General features: G+C 44.9%; 1 protein-coding gene across 1 annotated transcript in view; it reads left to right on the top strand.

Annotated features, from left to right (window-relative positions):
• The window catches only part of FARP2 (FERM, ARH/RhoGEF and pleckstrin domain protein 2), an 89,400-nt gene that overhangs the window by 18,443 nt on the left and 50,931 nt on the right, over nt 1-20,026 (top strand). Inside the window, exons 3-4 of the mRNA XM_079710007.1 lie at nt 18,212-18,316; nt 19,147-19,189. Coding sequence (XP_079566133.1) covers nt 18,212-18,316; nt 19,147-19,189 — 148 coding nt within the window. The remainder of the gene's footprint in view (nt 1-18,211; nt 18,317-19,146; nt 19,190-20,026) is intronic.

Here is a 20,026-nt window from a genome sequence, read left to right as displayed (position 1 = left end):
CCAAGCTCCGCTTCTCAGTGGAGCTTTGCTAGGTTGTAGCAGCCCCACAATTCATTTTCTGTCCTAAGAACCTAATTCTGTGTTACCGATCACTTTCAGTTAAAGAAAGTAACCAAGATTCTCCAGAAAGCTGGCTGGAGGATTACAATTCTCTCTTCTTTCAAGGAGAGCATTCTGTGTTTTCACTTGTACTGTGTTTAATACACGTTTTTTTCCAAAGTTTATCTTACTGTTTCATGAATAGCGTGTCCACCAGGATTAGCACTTGCACCGGCGCCGCATCCGCTCCCTGGCAACGCTATGCCCCTGGCGAGGCTCTCGCGCAGCCGGCACCTCGGAGACCAGCCAGATGGCACGCGGGTTTCTTGATGCCGCCTGTTTGGGAGGGAATTCAGCTGATTGTTACAAATCACACGTGTCCCTTGTAAGAAAATGGAAGATGGGGAAGGCCTACAGCCAAGAATCACCACCCAGGAAACAGCCAAGCACAGTGTTCTGAATATCCTCCCAGCCTTTTATCTGTTCACATATATTCATTAAACACACCTAGAATCAAACCACATACATTTGTAATCTGTTTTTAAACTTAGCATACTGTTGAACATGTTTCTGTGTACTTTCTCCTTAAATTTTTAATGACTACGTAGTTTTCTAGTTTTCAGTTTCTTTGTAGTAAATCTTTATACACATTCTGGATTCTTCCCTTTAGATAAATATCTGGAGCTGTAGGTTCTGCGTCAGCGGGTGTTGTATGGCCCTCGGGGGGCCCCACAAAGGGCAGAAGCACTTTACACCCCCCAGCAGCACCTATTATGGTTTTTAATGAAATCTCCAGTTTAATAGGCAAAAGTTATGTTTTTTAGAGACAGTTTTATCAGACTTAACTATATGGGTTTTGTTTTGAGGGGTTTTGTGTGTGTGTGTTTGCTCTACTTTTTTTTTTTTTTTCAGTAAAATAGATGTAGGAGAGATTTACCACGTTAACCACTTTTCAGCGCGCAGCTCAGTGGCACTAAGTCCAGTCTCGTCGTGTGCAGCCGTCACCACCGTCCACCCCTGTCACTCTTCATCTTGTAAAATTGAAGCTCTGTCCCTGTGAAACACTGACCCACCCCCAGCCCCTGGCACCCACCATGCTACTGTCTCTGTGATTCTTCTCCTCTGAGTACCTCAAAATAAGTGGAATCACACAGTATTTGTTCTTGAGCGAGTGGCTTATTTCACTCAGCACCGTGGTGTCGAGGTTCTCTCGTGTTGCAGCCTGTGTCAGAACTTCCTTTTCAAGGTGAATGATGTCCCACTGTATGGATGGCCCACATTTTGCTTAGCCCTTCAAATGCTGAGGGGCAGATGGGTTGCTTCCACGTTTTAGCCCTTGTGAGCAGTGCTTCTGTGAACATGGGTGTACAGACATCTCCTCAAGACTCTCCTTTTTTTTCGTTTGGGTGTATACCCAGTAGTGGGACTGCTTAATCACGTGGTCGTTCTATTTTAATTTTTTGAGGAAGTTCCATACTGTTTTCCACAGTGACTGTACCATTTTGCATTCTCACCAACAGTGCATGAGGTTTCTAATTTCTCCACATCCTAGCCAACACTCGTTCTTTTCTTTTCTTTTTCTTTCTTTCTTTCTTTTTTTTTTTTTTTTTTTTTTTTTTTTTTTTTGCGGTAGGCGGGCCTCTCACTGTTGTGGCCTCTCCCCTTGCGGAGCACAGGCTCCGGAGCACAGGCTCAGCGGCCACGGCTCACGGGCCCAGCCGCTCCGCGGCATGTGGGATCCTCCCAGACCGGGGCACGAACCCGCGTCCCCTGCATCGGCAGGCGGACTCTCAACCACTGCGCCACCAGGGAAGCCCCCTTTCTTTTTTTTTTGACAGCAGCTATCCTGATGGGTGTGGGGTGGTATCTCACTGTGGTTTTGATTTGCATTTTCCTGATGGTCAGTGATGTTGAGCATCTTTTCATGGGTTTATTTTTGTATATATATCTTCTTTGGAGAAATATCTATCCAGGTCCTTTGCCCATTTTTGAATTGAGTTGTTTGGTTTTTTTGTTAAGTTTTAAAAGTTCTCTATGTATCCTGGATCTTAGCCCCTTATCAAATATGCAATTTGCAAATTTTTCTACATCGTATTAGAAGTTAAAAAAAAATGGGAAGTTGAGAGTAAGTATATGGTATTTGAAGTGAGGAGAAAAAGCCAGGGGATGCTGGATACCTCACAGAAAGTGACAACTTACAGTGAAGAAAAGGACAGAAAGTTTATGTCAAGCACAGTCAGGGATTGGACACCTGGACAGGCCGTCGGTGTGCGTTTGTGCCGCACTCCGTGACCCCATGGCTCTCGGGGGCAGGTGTGTCCAGCACCTGGGATGCTCTGGGCACCACTATGGAAGCCGGGCCGGGATGCCAGGTGAGCCCAGCCTTCTTGCTGCTTATGCTGCAGTAGAAGCTCGAGGATAAACCAGGGAAAGCAGAGCCCTTAGTGCTCAGGAGAGAAACAAAGCAGGCAGGGGTGGAGTGTGGGTGCACCCTTAGACAGGAAGGGGTGGAGATGGACCGGCACATGCAGGGGGTGCAGGGGCCTGGAGGCTGAGGACCCAGAGCTGGGCATGTGGGTGGGAGGAGGGGGGACGCAGGGGGTGGGTCCCCGGGGAGGCCCTGGCCCTCCTGCGCTCGGCCCCTCGCAGCAAGACGCACGTGCCAGCCATGTCAGCTGTCGGCCAAGGAGGCCGCTTTAAACTCTCCTATCCTCGACTCCTGGGTCACAGTAATTATGGGCTTTTATTTTCAGCGAGATTTTGACTAGTCTTTAAAGAGAAACATGAAAAACATCTGTAGGTGCTTCCCAACTGTTGTTACTGGAATGCTTTGGAATGTCCTTTGCACATGTGTTATGCTTTTGTGTGTGTAATTTTGTAGTTTATGTAACTTGCCACCATGGCAGAGAGGATCCCAGCCCTTACTTGAGCGCTTTTTCTGGTGACAGTGAAAATCAGAAAGAAACGTTTTCCTGCTCGGCTCTTGGTCTCAAACCCCTGCCTGGGACTGAGCCTTCTTCAGAAGTTCGCGTGTAGACTTCTGTCATAGCTTCACTGTCAAGCCTAAAATATCTTTTTCTAAAATAAATTTAACATTACTGATTATGAAAGATACATTCTTTCTTACCGTTCTATTTTTAGATATTTATAATGTTTCCTCATAATTATATTTTTTGCATTTGTTTAATCCAGTAATATGTGGCCTTATGCTTTTTTGCATGTTTTGATTTTTTTTTTTTTTTTTTTTCGGTACGCGGGCCTCTCACTGCTGTGGCCTCTCCCGTTGCAGAGCACAGGCTCCGGACGTGCAGGCTCAGCGGCCATGGCTCATGGGCCCAGCCGCTCAGCGGCACGTGGGATCTTCCTGGACCGGGGCACGAACCCGCATCCCCTGCATCGGCAGGCGGACTCTCAACCACTGGGCCACCAGCGAAGCCCGCATGTTTTGATATTTGAATCTGATAAAGTTAGATTTTTGTAGCTGAAGAAAAGCCTTTTTTTTCCCTATTAAAGTAATTTTCAGTTAAGACAACTCAGAATGACTTTAAGGCTCTAGATGTTGCTTTCCTTCTGGAAATTATGTTGGTACATGGACTCTTTTAAATCAGATATACTAAATCAAGGATAGTCAGCTTTATAGCTGTTTGCTTCTGGCTCTGATTTACATCAATCCTATGTCTTTTAAAACCGTATAAAATGGTAGAAACATATCCTAAATATAGTGAGGAATCCAAATTGTATTATGAAATGAAACTATAAATTTTATATAAGTACTGAGATAAAATTTAACTTGTTAGCATATTAACATAAAGAATAAAAAAAGACATCTTGAGAGACTTTGATACACTCTTGCTGAGAGCACAGGCTTCTACAAAGGGTCTTCAATTTTTCCTTATTTAGTGGAATCAGATTAGGAGACACCTAAGAGCACTAGAGGAGGGCAAACTTGTTTTGGAAAATTGTTACTCTAAGTTCTGGAAAACCAAAGTTAGTTTGTTTTTAATTTTTATTTATTTTATTTTTTATTTTTGGCTGTGCTGGATCTTCGTTGACGCGCGCGGGCCTTCTCTAGTTGCAGTGAGCGGGGCCTACTCTTTGTTGTGGTGCACGGGCTTCTCATTGCAGTGGCTTCCCTTGTTGCAGAGCATGGGCTCTAGGCACGCGGGCCTCAGTAGTTGTGGCACGTGGGCTCTAGAGCGCAGGCCCAGCAGCTGTGGTGCGTGGGCTTAGTTGCTCCACGGCATGTGGGATCTTCGGATCAGGGCTCGAACCCGTGTCCCCTGCATTGGCAGGCGAATTCCCAACCACTGCACCACCACGGAGGTCCCCAAAAGTTTTTATTGCTGCAAATTTTCTACAGTTTAGAAACTGATGCTGTTATTTTTAATTATTCAGGTCAACTGACTTTATAAAGTTGTAGTATTTCGTGTTGATTTTTTTTTTTTTGCTTTTTCACTGTAGAAAACTTTTTATGTATTTTTTTCAAATGATAAGATTAATACATGCTCACAGTAAAAAATTCAGTCAGTCAATACAGAGGAAAAAAGTTAAATGTATTATTCTCCTACACCCAGGAATAATGTCTTTGACATTTTGGTCATGTTACCCGTTTAATCTTCCAGACGGTCAGCCATGTGTGTGCACGTGGGGTGCAGGCTCACAGTCCACGTCACACACCGTCCACTTGATCACGTAAGCAGTTCCCAACGTTCACGTGTTTACCTGTTTCTCTTTTTACCTCCTGTAGTTTCTGTGTTATGAATCTTGACACCATGTGAATTGGTACCAAGATATTCGTTGTAATATGCTGATGGGCATAGCACTGTTTTCCTCTTATAAAATATGTACTTATTTTTGGTCTCAGTTGCCTTTTTGGCCTAAATTCAACCATGTATTCTATAAAGTTCATGTTCCCTTACTTTTTGTTGTTGTTGTTTGCCATATTCTTGATTCAACCATGTCATTCTTTTATTTTCAACCTTTCTGTATCATTTGCTTCAGCTGTGTTTCTTGTGTACAACCTAATGGCCAACACTGAGTGTTTACCACATTCTGAGTGCTGTTCAAAAGCACTTTGCATGTATTATTTAATTTCCTCCTTAACCATTAGCAGCATTATTATTAGTTTTGTTTTATAATTGAGAAAACTGAGATACAGGGAATTTTTAAAACTTACCCAGTACTGGAAGTTCCAGCCAGGACAATTAGGAAAAAAAGGGAAAGAGTAAGAAAAAATGAAATAAAAGGAATCCATATTGGAAAGGAAGAAGTGAAACTATCTCTTATTTACAGATGACATTATGATGTATATGGAAAATCCTAAGGAATCTACAAAAAAAAAAAAAAAAACACTATTGGAACTATTAAACAAATTCAACAAAGCCACAGGATACAACATCAATATACAAATATCAATTTGTATTTCAATACACTAGCAATGTACAATCCCAAAAGAAAATTAAGAAAATAATTCCATTTACAGTGGCATCAAAAAAGAATAAAATACTTGGGAACAAATTTAACAAAAGAACCTCAAAATTTATATGCTCCCTGGTAGTCAACTACTAATTTCTTGAAGGGGAAATCTGTAGTTCTAACCCATAAAAAGAGAGTTTTGAAAAGCCAGTTAGTCACCTGTAGATTTTGAATGAAACTTTTTACTTTTGGGAAAAAAATTCCAAAGGGAATAGTCTAGAAAGGTCTTTTCTTTTCTCCTTTGCAGTATAATTATAAAAATAATTGCAAATTTTCAAGCACAATAAAGTTCTAATTAAATTGCAGTTCACTGATTTTTTAATTTATATGGTCAAATTATCCTCCCTTTTGTATTGTCCATCCATTTTCCTATGTTTTATTTATTTATTTATTTATTTATTTTCATTTTCCTATGTTTTAAAACTTAAACCACAGTTGTATTTACGTTGAATCCAGCTACAAAAATACTATTTTTTACATTGCATTTTTTCCTAAAAACTAAACACAATAATATATGTAAAGTCCTAAAATAATTGAATCTCTTACATTTGTCTACTAGAAGTACTGATTTGTGATAGAACCAGATTTTATGTTCTCTGAAAAGCTCCATTAATTGGGGGGGGGGGAATGCCTACATGCTACTAAAAACAAATTCAATAAATCTCTGTGTTTCTGAAAAACATGATCTTTTTTTTTTTTTTTTTTTTTTTGCGGTACGCGGGCTTCTCACTGTTGTGGCCTCTCCCGTTGCGGAGCACAGGCTCCGGACGCGCAGGCTCAGCAGCCATGGCTCACAGGCCCAGCCGCTCCGCGGCATGTGGGATCCTCCTGGACCGGGGCACGAACCTGCGTCCCCTGCATCGGCAGGCGGACTCTCAACCACTGCGCCACCAGGGAAGCCCAAAACATGATCTTTAAAGATGAATTTTAAATGCCAGAATCAACTGTCAGGAGAAACAGATTTTTTTTTTTTTTACCTTCAATGAATAGCTAAAGATTAAAAGAAGAGATTTGGTTTAGAGAACATATATTTTTCACTGGCATTTTAGGATGGTGTTTACCAAAATGTCATAACTGCTTATTTGCAACTGTTCCTTGTGCTTCTAGCAAAAGGCAGTGAAAGGAAACATCGAGCTCAGCTGTGGAAGCCCAGGAGTTTTGCTTGGCATTTCATCCCTCCACTTTCCACCCCTGCTTGGGATGGCCCAGACCTAACCATCACCAGAGACAGCTCAACTCAATTCCAAGCACATATTATGAGCCCCAGTGAAACTGTAACTTTAAAACAAACAAACAAACAAAAAAACCTTGTGCACTGAAAACTGTAAAACTACTGAAAGAAGAGAAGGAAGATCTAAATAAATCAGTGGAAAGATATTCCATCTTTGTGGATCAGCAGACTTGCTATTATTAAGATGGCAGTGCTCCACGACTGACCTACAGATCTATTGTGATCCCTGTCAAATCCCAGCTGGCTGTTTTACAGAAATTGACAAGGTGATCTTAAAATGTATCTGGGAATTCAAGGGACCTAGAATAGCCAAAAACAATCTTGAAAAAGAAGAAAGTTGGAAGAGTCACACTTTCCCGTTCCAAGGATGACTAGAATGCAACAGAGATTCAGGTGGTGTGGTGCCAGCAGGAGGACAGAGGTACAGACCACCCTCCGTGCCTGCAGGCTCCACATCACACATTCAACCAGCCACGGATAAATCCACGCACACATAACCTGCAGACATGGAGCACCACTAGGGGACTTGAGCATCTGCGGATCTGGCTGTCTGTGGCAGTGCCCCTGGATACCGAGAGGCGACGGTATAGGTCAGTGGAATAGAATTGAGAGTCCAGAAATAAATCCGTATGTGAAGTCGGACCCCTCAAACCGTACACAAAAAGTAACTCAAAATGGATCAATGACCTAAATGTCAGAGTTAAAAACTGTAAAACTCTAGGAGAAAAACCTAGGAGTAAATTTTCATGCCCTCAGGTTAGACAGTAGTTTCTTAGATATGACACCAAAATCACACGTGACAAAAAAAAATAAATTGGATTTCATTTTTTTAAAAAAATTTGTGCTAGAAATAATACTATCGAGAAAGTTAAAGGAATGAGAGAAAAATTACAATTATACATCTGATAAGGACTTTATCTAGAAAAAATATATATTTTTTTATATATAAATTTATTTGGCTGTGTTGGGTCTTTGTTGCTGCACGCAGGCTTTCTCTAGTTGCGGCGAGCAGGGGCTACTCTTCGTTGCGGTGTGCGGGCTTCTCATTGCAGTGGCTTCTCTTGTTGTGGAGCACGGGCTCTAGGCGTGCAGGCTTCAGTAGTTGTGGCTCACGGGTCCTAGAGCGCAGGCTCAGTAGTTGTGGCGCATGGGCTTCGTTGCTCTGCAGCATGTGGGATCTTCCCGGACCAGGGCTCGAACCCATGTCCCCTGCATTGGCAGGCGGATTCTTAACCACTGTGCCACCAGGGAAGTCCCTAGAATATATTTTTTAAAACAACTCTCACAACTCAATAATAAAAGACAAGTAACCCAGTTTACACTGTTGCCCAGGGTCACATGGCCAGAAAGCAGGCACCCGGGAACTCACTCCCAGATGGTCCCTTTTCCTTGAATAGCTGTTCTCTTCTCTTCTCTTTCCAGAGCTCCTGTTTCTCTGCTTTGTGCTCCTATATTACAGAGGCAGTTGCTTCATTAACTGTTTTCTAACTTCATGATGAAATTTCGGCCGCAGTTTCATCTGCTAAGAGGCAGCATTCTTCTGCTAAGTGTTCATCTGACTTTTTTTTTTCTGTTTTTTTTTTCCCTCCTTTTATCTTGAGTGTCTGAATATTTGCAGGATTGTTCTATTTTGGTCACCCATCTTTGAAGCAGTTCAGCTGTTCATGGATTAGCTATACTGAGGGGGTCTTGTATGAGTGACTGGTTGTAGAGTTGTGGACATTTGGCATTTATGTAAGACCTAAGGCTTGGGGGAGACTCAGTTCACCCCTCATTTTCAGTCAGCCGAAAGCAGCAGCTGGCCTGGGTCTTTGCAGGCGGTCTTTCACCCTGGCCTGCGTGTGCCTCGTGTGGCTCCGCCTCCTGTGCCTCTCCAAGCCAGACGGGCCGGGTTTGGGTTCTGCCACTGCCGCCTCTTCCCCTCCTTTTTGCAAACGGGTGTAGGTTTCACCCCCCAAGCTGTGCCCGTCGCGTGACTCAGTGCTCTGTGAGGCTTTCTGCTGAAACCTGTGCCCTGGCGTCTTGTCGGCGTCGTCCCACACCCTGCCACGCCCTCGGGCTGGCTCTGCTGCTGGCACTCCTTCCACCAAGCTGTGATTCAGGGTTTAGCAGTTTCCTAGTTTTGCTGAAAATGGACTTTACATTTTTGTTTCTTATTTTCTTTCTTGATCTTCAGTGATGCCAGCAAGAGATTGAGGAAGTGACAGTCTACACTGCTGTCCTCAGAAGAGTCACTGAGCACCCCTTCCCCCAACCCCTCCCCTCCTGTGTCACCCCTCCTGGGATTCCTCTTAGACACGTTTGTGGTTCTCGATTCACGTTCCTGAGTCTGAACGCTTCTTTCATTACTCCATCTCGAGAGGAATGCCTCCATAATTATTGTCCACACCCATGCAGGTGCACGTCTTACCCGTTCAGTTCAGGCCTCCTGTTGACCTTTAATTTCTGGAGTTATCTTTTTATTTCCTCCTTTTATTCTTTAGTTGCTCTTTTTCTTTCTTCGAAATCTTCTCATTTTATGAGTACATTGACCTGTTCCATTGGCCTTTCTGAGGATCTTCGTTTTTTTTTTTAATGACGTTGTTTTGGTTTGGGTTACCACATCCTCTCCGTTCATCGGGAATTCATCTATCTGCTTTCCAGGTCGACACCTCTGTTTCAGGAGTTTGGTGTTAAGCATCTGCTCATTCCTGGTTGTCCGTGTATTTTTGCAAATGAAGGTTCAGGCTGCTTGGTATTGGTTCCAGTGACCTTTTTAAAGGCACAGTTTGATTTTGTAGGCAGGTCCCCTCTGCAGGGCCCTGGCTGGGGAGCAGGCAGTCTCCACAGGGGCACACACGCCAGGGCAGGCAAGCCAACCAGACCCTTCTGTTGACGAGGAAGAAAGAAAGGAATCACCTGAGAGACTGGCTGCTCTAGGAGATTCACCGCTAAGATACACCCTCTGTTTTATTTTTCCCTGATGCTAAGTTAAGGACAAGGAATAAAAAAAATAGTGGGTTGATCGCCCAACTACTAAAACTCGTCAGAAGTATCAGGTTGCCTCCTTGGCTACCGCCATGGGACATAAACTACGTAAGGATGTGGTGGGGACATGCGGCCTCGTTTACCTGGGTCACCCGGGTCACCAGCGCCCTCGCTCTGGTGGGAGGAGATGGGATGGTCCTTCCCGGAGCTGGGAGGGGGGTTCCCGTCTCTCTCCTGTGCTCACACCTCAGCCCCTCCCCACTCCACAGGGTCTTGTTAGGGTGCTCATCACGGATTCTGCTTCTCTGCTGTCGCCCCCTCCCCCCCGCTTGTGAGAGCACCCCGCAGGACAGACGTCTATGTGACCCTCTGTTTAATGCTCACTGTTCTGCGTTTAAGCCTCATCTGGTCACGAGCTTCTGCCGCTGTCACGTCGCGGCTGTTGTGCTACCTGTGTGCGTTTGGACAAGCTGCAGGAGGCTTGCTGTGGATTTGGCTTTTCCCCCAGTTCTGGAGCTCTCTCCCGCCTAGGCTGTGCACGCCACGGGCGTCGTCCTGGGTCTGTGTGCCCAGTTATTCAGGGTCTGGGTCAGGAGACAGAATACACCTGCCCTGTGAACCGGGAAATGCAACAATTGTTAACTGGTAACAGACAGTAACTACGAAGCGGGGAGGGGAGCCCCGCAGGATGCGGAGCAGGGAGTGCAGTCAGCTGCCGCCGCCCCCAAGCTCAAGGCTCAGACCAAGGGCCCCAGGAGCAGGCTGCGGGCAGGAGCTGCCCAGCGGCGGGACCGGAGCTTGAGGGAGAGTCGCTGCTGGGCCTCCTGCACAGGCCAGCAGCTGTGAGCCCGGAGCCCAGAAGCAGGGAGAGAAGCCCTCTCTTCCTGTGCTGTCTCCAGCTGGTCAGAGAGAGATGTCTGCAGGTCCTGTCCCAGGGTCACAAAGCCACAAAGAAGGGTGGACTTGAAGCAGAGGGGCAATAAAGAGATACGTAGCTCACCCGCACTAACAGGTTCTTACTTGGGGATTTAAGCGGTCCTGTTTCCTCAAGTAGTTTCGGAGAAGCTATTGTAAGAGAAGCTGGGGAGCTGGCAGATCCACGATGTGTGAGCTCATGTGGTGCCCACCTCCCGTGGTCAAGGTGATCTCTGTCTGAGGACACTGAGTCCCCTCCCTGATAAGCAGATGTAGCAGTGATGTCTTCATGTCCTCCACCTTCACACAACTCCCGTGGCCTTTAGCGCAGGAGGGACTGGATCTCTGGTTATACAGCATTTGAGGAATATGCGAGAATCTCAGACTTGAGCGTGAGCCAGAGTGAGAGGGCAATGCCCGTCGGCAACACGGGTGACCTTTCAGAGTGTCTAGAATGAATGTGGCTGCAGTCTCCTCTGAGCTCGCAAGATTGTCTTCATTGCACAGTATAATATTATAAAAGGAAGCTTGGGGTTGATCTAATTATGAGACAAGAAAAATCTTAAGTCCTGAAGCTAGCAGTGGAGATGTGAGTTTCGGTACAGGAGCAGAGACGGAGAAGCTGTCGTTTGACAAATGAGCTGTAAATGGGCACATGGAACAAACAAGTTGAAGGACAAAGTCAAGCTTTTTCAAGAAGGATTTTCCCACACTGCTAAGACAAAGAATAAAGAAGTACTTTGTTAGCTAAGCTTCTGTAACCCATTTCCATCCAGACAAAATCTTTAATGGTACTTTTGTCTATGTAGATTTTTAACAATATGCTTTATGTCTAAGCTTGGAGAAGGGCTGTGCCGTTGTGACCAACTGGAAAAATGGAAACACTGAACAAAACGTGTGTAACCTGTGTTTTGTACTTTGGTTATGTTATTAATGCCGTGTCTCCTCCGGCCTGGTGTTTGAAGCCCCGCCCTGGTTTGGGCTGTGAAGTCAGTCTCTCCATCGTGTCTGTTGGGGATGCCGGTGCTCAGACGCCCTCCATGGTGGTCAGGCAGCCTCGTTCCCTCTGACCATCCGCCCCTGTGGGCACAGACCGTGCGGACTGCAGTCCGACTGATGGTCAGTGTCTGTATTTTTAGGAACAGAAGGTCAACTCTGAGTATGGAAGACATGAGAAGGCAGAGATGGACATGTGACAGATACAAGGGACACAGAACAGAGCTGCCGTATTTCACTAGCCAAGTCCTAGTTGTGATGCTCCTGTAAAAATTGAGAGGAATGAACCTGTAGAAAATTTTCTTGGCAAGTAATGTTGAAATACTCTTAAACTACACTGTAGAAAAGATAGTCCGTGTCCATGTGTTTGCATAGGTGTTGACAGGAGGGAGAAACCCCTGGCTGCCCGTGAGCAGCACGCTCCCCGTGCAGAGTCCAGGGGCTCACTGCCCCGTCTGCTTCCTATTCTGCTCCGGGCAGGTGAAACGAGTGCCTCTTTCCAGTCACATGTCAGGAGGAGACTGTGCACACTTGATGAACAAACACAAGACCTGGACGGACGTCCTCGGGGCTGGGAGCTCTCTCCGTGCACGGTTGGGAGATGTTTTGTGCCGTGCCAACACTGTCGTGCATGTGCAGACAGCGCTCCCAGCTTGTCAGGCGTCCCGTGGGGCAGTGTTCACACGTGGTTTCGTGACATCCCCAGAAAACCCTTTCAGGGTAAGAATTATTTGTTTTTCAAATGAGGAGAACCCAGGCCCAGCATAGCCACGAAGCGGAAAGCCGGGATTCCAGCTCCAGGTCTGAGTTCCTGCGGCCGCGTGACGCAGCTTGTTCCTTACGATGAAACCAAGGAGCCGGAAGGTATCTCAAGAAAATCCTTGGTTTCTCGTCCACATCAGGCAGAGGTGACCAAGCTTGGTCAGGTCACTGTCTCTGCCGTCTTGGTGCTGATCGGGCAGCACGCCGATCCTTTTACATTTCATCCTCTTGACCGTCGATGCCTCTCTATATTTTTAGCTGAAATCTAAAATGTCAATTAAACTGTTTCTTCTAGCTTTGTCCTCTTTGGGTTTGAAAAATAACCGCTCAGCGTCTCCCTAAAGTTCTTCACACGCCCGGGAACTGTGCGTCTTGTGTCACTGCAGGGACAGAGGACCCAAGGGCAGCCGGGAGCGTCCGGAGACCCGCAGCTCTGCCCTCCTGCTTCGCTTTCCCGATTCACGTGCGGCCTGCGTGGTACCTCACCCACTCCTGATCCTTTTGTTCAGGATGGATTGCCCCATCTTTTAATAAATGACGTTGGATTGGACTTCAGTATCTATGGTCATAATGGAAGGGGTTGTCCCAGTTATTATGTGACTGATTCATTCACAGACATCTGAGTGCCTGTCATGTAAATTACTCTGCGCGCCAAAGAACCTCCTGACGCTCTTTTATAATTTAAGTATCAAAAACCACCTAGCATTTTGTCCCCAAGGAGGACTCATTCTATTGAAAGTCTCTACACGTGCGGTGAGTTGCTAATTATTGAACAAAATTCAAGATACGGTTTCTGCTCCCCCAAAACCTGTGGCCTAAAAAAGTCTCTGTCTCTCACGTCGAGCACTTTGAGAAACGATGGTTCATAGACTGGAATGGGCTGGCATGTGCGTGAGCGTCATGCTCTCACGGAGACCCACATTCTGACCCCTCGTCCCTACGTTTGCACAGGTCATGGGCTCCAGTGAGTCTGTTCCGCGTGGAGCGCCGCACTGGACTTGGGCTTTTCCGGTGTGTTCTGTTCTGGGTGACGTTTCTGAAAGGGCCCTTGACAAACTGGACCGTGTCTGCAGGGGATTGATCAGGGGAGGATTTAAGCAAAGGCATTTTGGCCAAAGGCTGGGAACTCTTTCCAGTCAGGGCCGTCCAGTGGTGGAACCAGGTGCCTCGTGCCCTGTGCGTCCTGACGCCTCAGAGCAACTCTAGAAGGATTAATGTAACAGGTGAAAGGTCAGCTTTCAGGAACTCCCAAGGCTGTTTGACCTCTTGTTTTCCTTGTGGTGACTTTCGTACCAGGGTGTCACTTGCACAGTGAGGTGTGCAGCCCTTCGTGTGCAGCTTGGTGAGCTGACGTGTGTGCACTTGCCCCCCACCCCCGGTGGAGATGGACCACAGGCTCCTTTGTGCCCCCGCCAGCCGCTTACAGCCCCCAAATAGCTGCTGTTTTGATCTTTAGGACTATAAAATGGTTTTGCCAGATACTCAGTTTGGTACAGAGACAATCATATGGTGTGTGTGCTGACATTTATCAGTAACCAGTATTGCTGCATAAAGCAGTGGTCTCTTTTTTCCATCACTGGGTCATATTCCATCGTGTCAACAAACCGTATATCGTTTATCCATCCAGTTTGACATTTCAGCTCTTGTCAGGTTTTGCCTATAAGTGAAGCTGCTGTGAACATTCTCAAACGTGTGTTTTGCTGTACGTAAGCAGACACTTCTGTTCAGCGTACCCCGGGACTGGGACTGCGTGGCCGTAGGGCAGGTCTGGCCACCGCTTTCCCCAGGAGACCTGCAGGACTGCACCCACATCAGCCTGGACACGACCTCCATGCGGTTCCCCACGTTCTCGCCAGTGTCAGTATTGCCAGTCCTCTTATTTTTAGCATCCTGGAGGGCGTCTGGTTGAGCATGTGTTTCCCTGACGTCATATTGTACAGCTTTTCCTACTGTTTATTGGCCATTTAGATAACACTCTTTTGAAAGTGCCTGTTCAGGTGTTTCTGCCCACTTCTGTTTAACTGGACTGTCTACCTTTTCCTTATGATTTGTAGATCTTTAAATATGTGTTGGCTTCATGACCTTTGTTGGACTTTTGTATTGCACATATTTTCTAGTTTGTGACTTGCCGTTTTCCTGTCCTAACAGTGTCTTCTGATGTACAGAAGTTTCTCATTTTCAGGTGGTCCATTTATCAGACACTCTTTTGTGGTTAAGTCCCTTTTGTGTCACATGGTTCAATTCTCTGGAACCAACAACTGTTCCTAGTTAACCGCCCCTTCAGAGAGAGTCTGTGCGTTTACCTACAGTACATACATGCGTCTGTATAGATTTATGTCTATATTTATATCCCCCCATGCAGTGGTGGTGTGTGTGTTGTTCAGCACCCAGATTTTTTACCCTAACAGTTTATGTTGGCGTCTTTTCACTTTAGTGCAGAGAGAACGGCCTTAGTCTACCCGCCTCGAGTGTCACTGGATTTGCTGCAGTTTAGCAGCCTGTCCTGTGCTGCAGATTTAGGGTATGGTTAATTGTCTGCTATTAGAAGCATTATCGCGACAAATGTTCTATACGCATAGCTTTGCACCTGTGAAATACTTTTTTTTTTTTTTGGCCGTGCCACGTGGCTTCCAGGATCTTAGTTCCCCCACCAGGGATTGAACCTGGCCCTCGGCAGTGAGAGCGCAGCGTTCTAACCACTGGACCGCCAAGGAATCCCCTGAAATACTGTCTAGCAGTGGGGTTTTTAAAAGCATGGTGTGGACATTTAAAGTTTGGTAGGTAGCTCCATCGTGAGCTCCACAGAGGTGGCCCCCGTTTGCTCGCATGGTCCCACAGGGGGTGCCTGTTTGCTCGGCTCCCTGACATGGCGCTTTCAGACGCTCTGAGTTCTGCCCAGCTGATAGACGAAAAATGGGATCTCAGTGTAGTTTTGATTTGCATAGCTCTATGTGTTTAAATGTCATTTAGGTTTCTGTTTTTGTGAACAGCCTGTCCTTTTGCCCATTTTTCTATTCAGTTGCAGTTTGGCATGTTTTAAAGAAATTAACCCTTTGTCTGTGATATGAGCTATCAAAGTTTTTCCCCTGTTTGTCTTTGAAGAAGTCTTTTGACTTTACAGTGTTTCTTTCTGTGCAGAGGTTTTTATTTTTGTGTTCAGTCTCTCAAGCCTCCTGTGATGGCTTTTAGCTGCTGGAGTGAACTGAAAACAGCCTCTCCCCATGTGGAGTACAAAACAGATTTATCTCACTGCAGTACTTTGATGGGTAGATGTTTTTGTGTTTAGATATTTTATTCATCTTGAAATTTTTATGCCAGATAAGGGTACAGCCTAGTTTTTTCCAGATGGATACCTAATAATATTTATTGAATAATCTGTTTTCCTCTCACTGATTGATTTGAAATGTCACTGTTGCCAGACACTCCACTATTTTATGTATTTGGGTATATTTCTTCACCTCCTACTCTGTTTCATTGATTTGTCTGTGTGGACATGCACCAGTACCAAATGTTTTAATTACTATAGTTTTTCAACAGTTTGACTATCTGCTAAGGCTCATCCTCTCTTAATTTTCTTTTTCAGAATTTTCCTGACCATTCTTGCATTTTAAAAAATACATCAACTGTAGAATCAGCCTCTCAGGTTCCTTAAAGAATCCTCTTGGTACTTTTACTAGGGCTGCATGGAGTCTGTGGATTAACGGAAGGAAGCTTGACGTCTCCGCGGGTGTTTCTCTCCAAGAAGGTGGCGCCATCCACTTCTGCCCCTTGTTCAGTCTCCTGACAGTGTTTTTAAAATTTTCCCCGTAAGGCTTTCTTTTATTGTAAGTTTATTCCAAGATATTTCAGTTTTTTCATTGCTGTTACAAATGTGGTTGTTTCTTCCTCTCTATCCTGAAAGGCCTGGTGATATCCGTATCATAATTTTCCCCCATCACCTAACTGAATTTCATCTTTTTTATAATAGTTTTCTAGTTGATGTTCTTGGATTTTCAAAGTGAAGTATCATACCTGCAAGTAATGACACCTTGCTTCCTCTTTTCCAATTTTTTTTGCCTCCCGTTTCTTCCTGTTTTGGTGCTGGCATTTAGAGTTAGTGATGGAATGTGCGGTTGGGGGCAGCCACCCCGTCTTGTTAGATGTTAGGGAATCATGCCTCTCTTCCTGTTTTATTAAGAATTGAATTTTATCAGATGCCTTCTCAGAATCTCAGATTCTGGGAATAACCATAGGATATTTTTTGGCAACCATAGGATATTTTTCTGCAGGTCTGTTGAAAAGATGTAATGTTAAATGTCCTAATAGTATATTGAATTATCCTCTCTCTTTTGAATAATTTTACTTGGTTATGATGTGTCACTCTTTCTGTTTTTGCCAGATTATGTTTGCTGATATTTTACTTGGGATATTTTCATTGATATCCATAAGTAGGAATCTTTCTCTTGAGGGGATGTGTGTGTATATGTGGATTTGTTTGGAGTTTGGGGGTTCTTTTCCATAAAACAGATTTAAGGAATTCCCTCCCCCCCCGCCCCACCATCTGTGTCACCTTGTATTAATTTAAATAACTTTGGAAATGTCTGTGCCTTCATGGTTTGTGAAGACACCTGTTTCTGATGGGTTTTGTGGGAATTAATTATGTATTTCAGGACACACGGAGAATACAAAATTCTTTTTGTTACCTGAACATAGGCTAGTAATTGACTTGGAAAACTTTTTTTTTTTTTTTTTTTTGCGGTACGCGGGCCTCTCACTGTTGTGGCCTCTCCCGCTGCGGAGCACAGGCTCCGGACGCGCAGGCTCAGCGGCCACGGCTCACAGGCCCAGCCGCTCCACGGCACTTGGGATCCTCCCGGACCGGGGCACGAACCCGCATCCTCCGCATCGGCAGGCGGACTCTCAACCACTGCGCCACGAGGGAAGCCCCAGTATGCAGACTCTTAATTGTGGCCTGTGAGCTCTTAGTTGCGGCATGCATGCGGGATGTAGTTCCCCAACCAGGAGTCAAACCCGGGGCCCTCTGCATTGGGAGCATGGAGTCTTACCCACTGGACCACCAGGGAAGTCCCTTGAGTACCTTTTTGTATTCCTAAAGCCATTTGTATTTCTTCATAAGAGCAGCATGAGACATAAGTTATAATTCTTCATAAGAGCAGCATGAGACATAAGTTATAATTTTTTCAGCATGATTCTAGTTTGTAACTTTGTTCAGTGTCTTTCTATTCAGAAATTTTTCATTTCTACTTAATCGGATCTATCAGTCTTTCCTTTGTGCTCCGCTTAGGAGACTGTACTCAGCCCGAGATTATGCAAACATTCTCCTCTGCCTTTAGTCCACTGGAATTTATCTTTGTGAACAGAGTGGAGGGCCGACTCCCCACCTGGTTTGTTGCCTGGTTCATGTTCTTCTCCCTATGGGAAAGGCTGCCAGACACTACGTTATCCATGGGATCTCATGCAAACATGGACTATGAGACTCACCTTTTTAGTAAATATCAGAATTGTTTGATAAAATGTTTACTGAGGCTAAAAATGGTTCCTACAACCTTAAAGTTACAAAGAAATGTGACTCCACACACTCTGAGAATGTAAAATTGAGGAGTTTTTAGCTTTATTGATGCGTCAGTTTCTGAGCACAGAGCCTCAGGTTCATCTGTTCGCTCGGTGACAGTTTGCGAGCCTCCTCAGAAGGGAAAGCAAACCAAGAAGTTAAATATAATAAAGTTGTGCGTGTGGGAAGGGACCTTATGCCGCAGTGTTCGTAAATCTTTGTTGTCTGAAGTTGTGTAACCTTCCTCGTGTTTCTTCTCGTCTGTCTCACCACAGCCTAAATGCGATGGCCAGGTGTTACTGACCCAGGTGTGGAAGCGCTTGAATCTGATCGAATGTGACTACTTCGGCTTGGAGTTTCAAAACGTCCAGTCCTGCTGGGTATGTGCTTCTCATCTGCTTTTGGAGATAGGCTGTAGGTGGGCTGCAGGTGCTTGTGATGCTGCATCCGGGCCAGAGACCTCTGAGGACCTCCTGGAATGATACAAGCAGGGCACATTGTTATTATCAAAGCATTTTATTTACAGCTGTAGGGAATATATTTGCCTTCTACCTAAGCCTGAATTGGCATCCCCCCTAATTTTTTTCAATCTACTAGCACATGTGCCAAGGAAATCCTTTCTTCATAAGTTCTAAAAGCAGCTAGAGTATATCGTGTGTGATAATCATTTCAAGAGTGGATTTTGAGCAAACTGCTTTACTAAACTGGTTATGCCTCATTTTACTTAATAGGTGAACCATAAAAGTGTGGAGCTTTAATATGTACAGGTGGAACTGGTTTAAAGAGACCAAATGAGCCCATTAGTTCAAACGGCAGGTCGGCATCGTAGAGCCCCTCCTACCCCTGTCACACAGTAACCCACTCATCAGCTCGCTGTTTACAGAGGCAGCGGGTGCCCGATATTTGTTTGGTCTTAACAGATACCAGCCCCAGCACGCACACACAGAGTTCCGGGTGCCCATCCTGTGCACGACGACAGCAGCCTCTGTGACTTGGGGTGGTTAGCCGCATCCTGTCCTTCTCCTCCTCCCACAGCGGGCCCTGCTGTACTCTGTTAGATCAGGATTCGACGTGTGTCTATGAGCAGCAGGGCCAAAATACTCCTGCCTTAAATATCTCCCTTAATTATAAATATTTGTGTTTTGTAACATTCTTATTAAATAGAGAAATAATTTAATGGATTTGATATCTTTTCTTAAATCCTCTTTAGATCTGGCTTGAACCTATGAAACCCATCGTTAGACAAGTACGAAGTAAGTCCTTTTCTTAACTCTTTAAAACTCTGCTCATTTAAGATGCTTTGTCCTTGACTGTTCAAATTCAAGGCACGTTCAGACGATCATGGTCGTCACCACTCTGGGCAGCAGCAGAGTGACACCAGCAGCAGGTGAACTTGGTGATCACTTTGCTGTTTAGCTTTAAACTGTAAGACGTGGAGGGTGGGGCATCGTTTAACTCAGATAGTTCTCAGTTACTTACCTCAAATTTGGAAGAAATAGGATATGCTGCTCGATATTGCCTTCATTTTTGGCCAATACGCAAAAATAAGTGTGCAGTTTCTAAGTTATGAAAAGACATACGGGGTGAAATCCCTAGTCATCTGAATTCACCTGTAAGTTTTTTAGGACTAAATTGAGGAGAAGAGGTTGTATGGAAGGAACTTTTGTTCACTGATAAGCGAAGGCCATTTCGGTTGCCGTAGCACTTTAGCAAAACAGTTCCTCTTTTCTTGTGGTGGAAATCACATGGCTGTGGTGTTATAAAATTTCAGTAAAGCTAAAATACTCAGATAAGCTAATATCCTACACTTTTTCTTTACAGTAATCAGGTTGTTCTAGTTCAGTATAGTGAATGATAACATTTTTCTTTCACTAAAGTATATAAGGATTTCAAAAATAATGGCCCTTTTATTATTATTAATTTTTTTTTGGCCTTGCCGCATGGCTTACAGGATCTCATTTCCCCGACCAGGGATCATACCCAGGCCCTGGCAGTGAAAGCCCGGAGTCCTAACCATTAGGCCACCAGGGAACTCCCAGGCTTTTTAAATTATTACTATGACTAATAGTATAAACACCCTAATTTTTTAA

Source organism: Hyperoodon ampullatus (genome assembly GCF_949752795.1).
Source record: "Hyperoodon ampullatus genome assembly, chromosome: 8".
Classification (NCBI taxonomy): Eukaryota; Metazoa; Chordata; class Mammalia; order Artiodactyla; family Ziphiidae; genus Hyperoodon; species Hyperoodon ampullatus.
The sequence above is the reverse complement of the archived record's forward strand: the minus strand, read 5'-3'. Positions and strand labels throughout refer to the sequence as shown.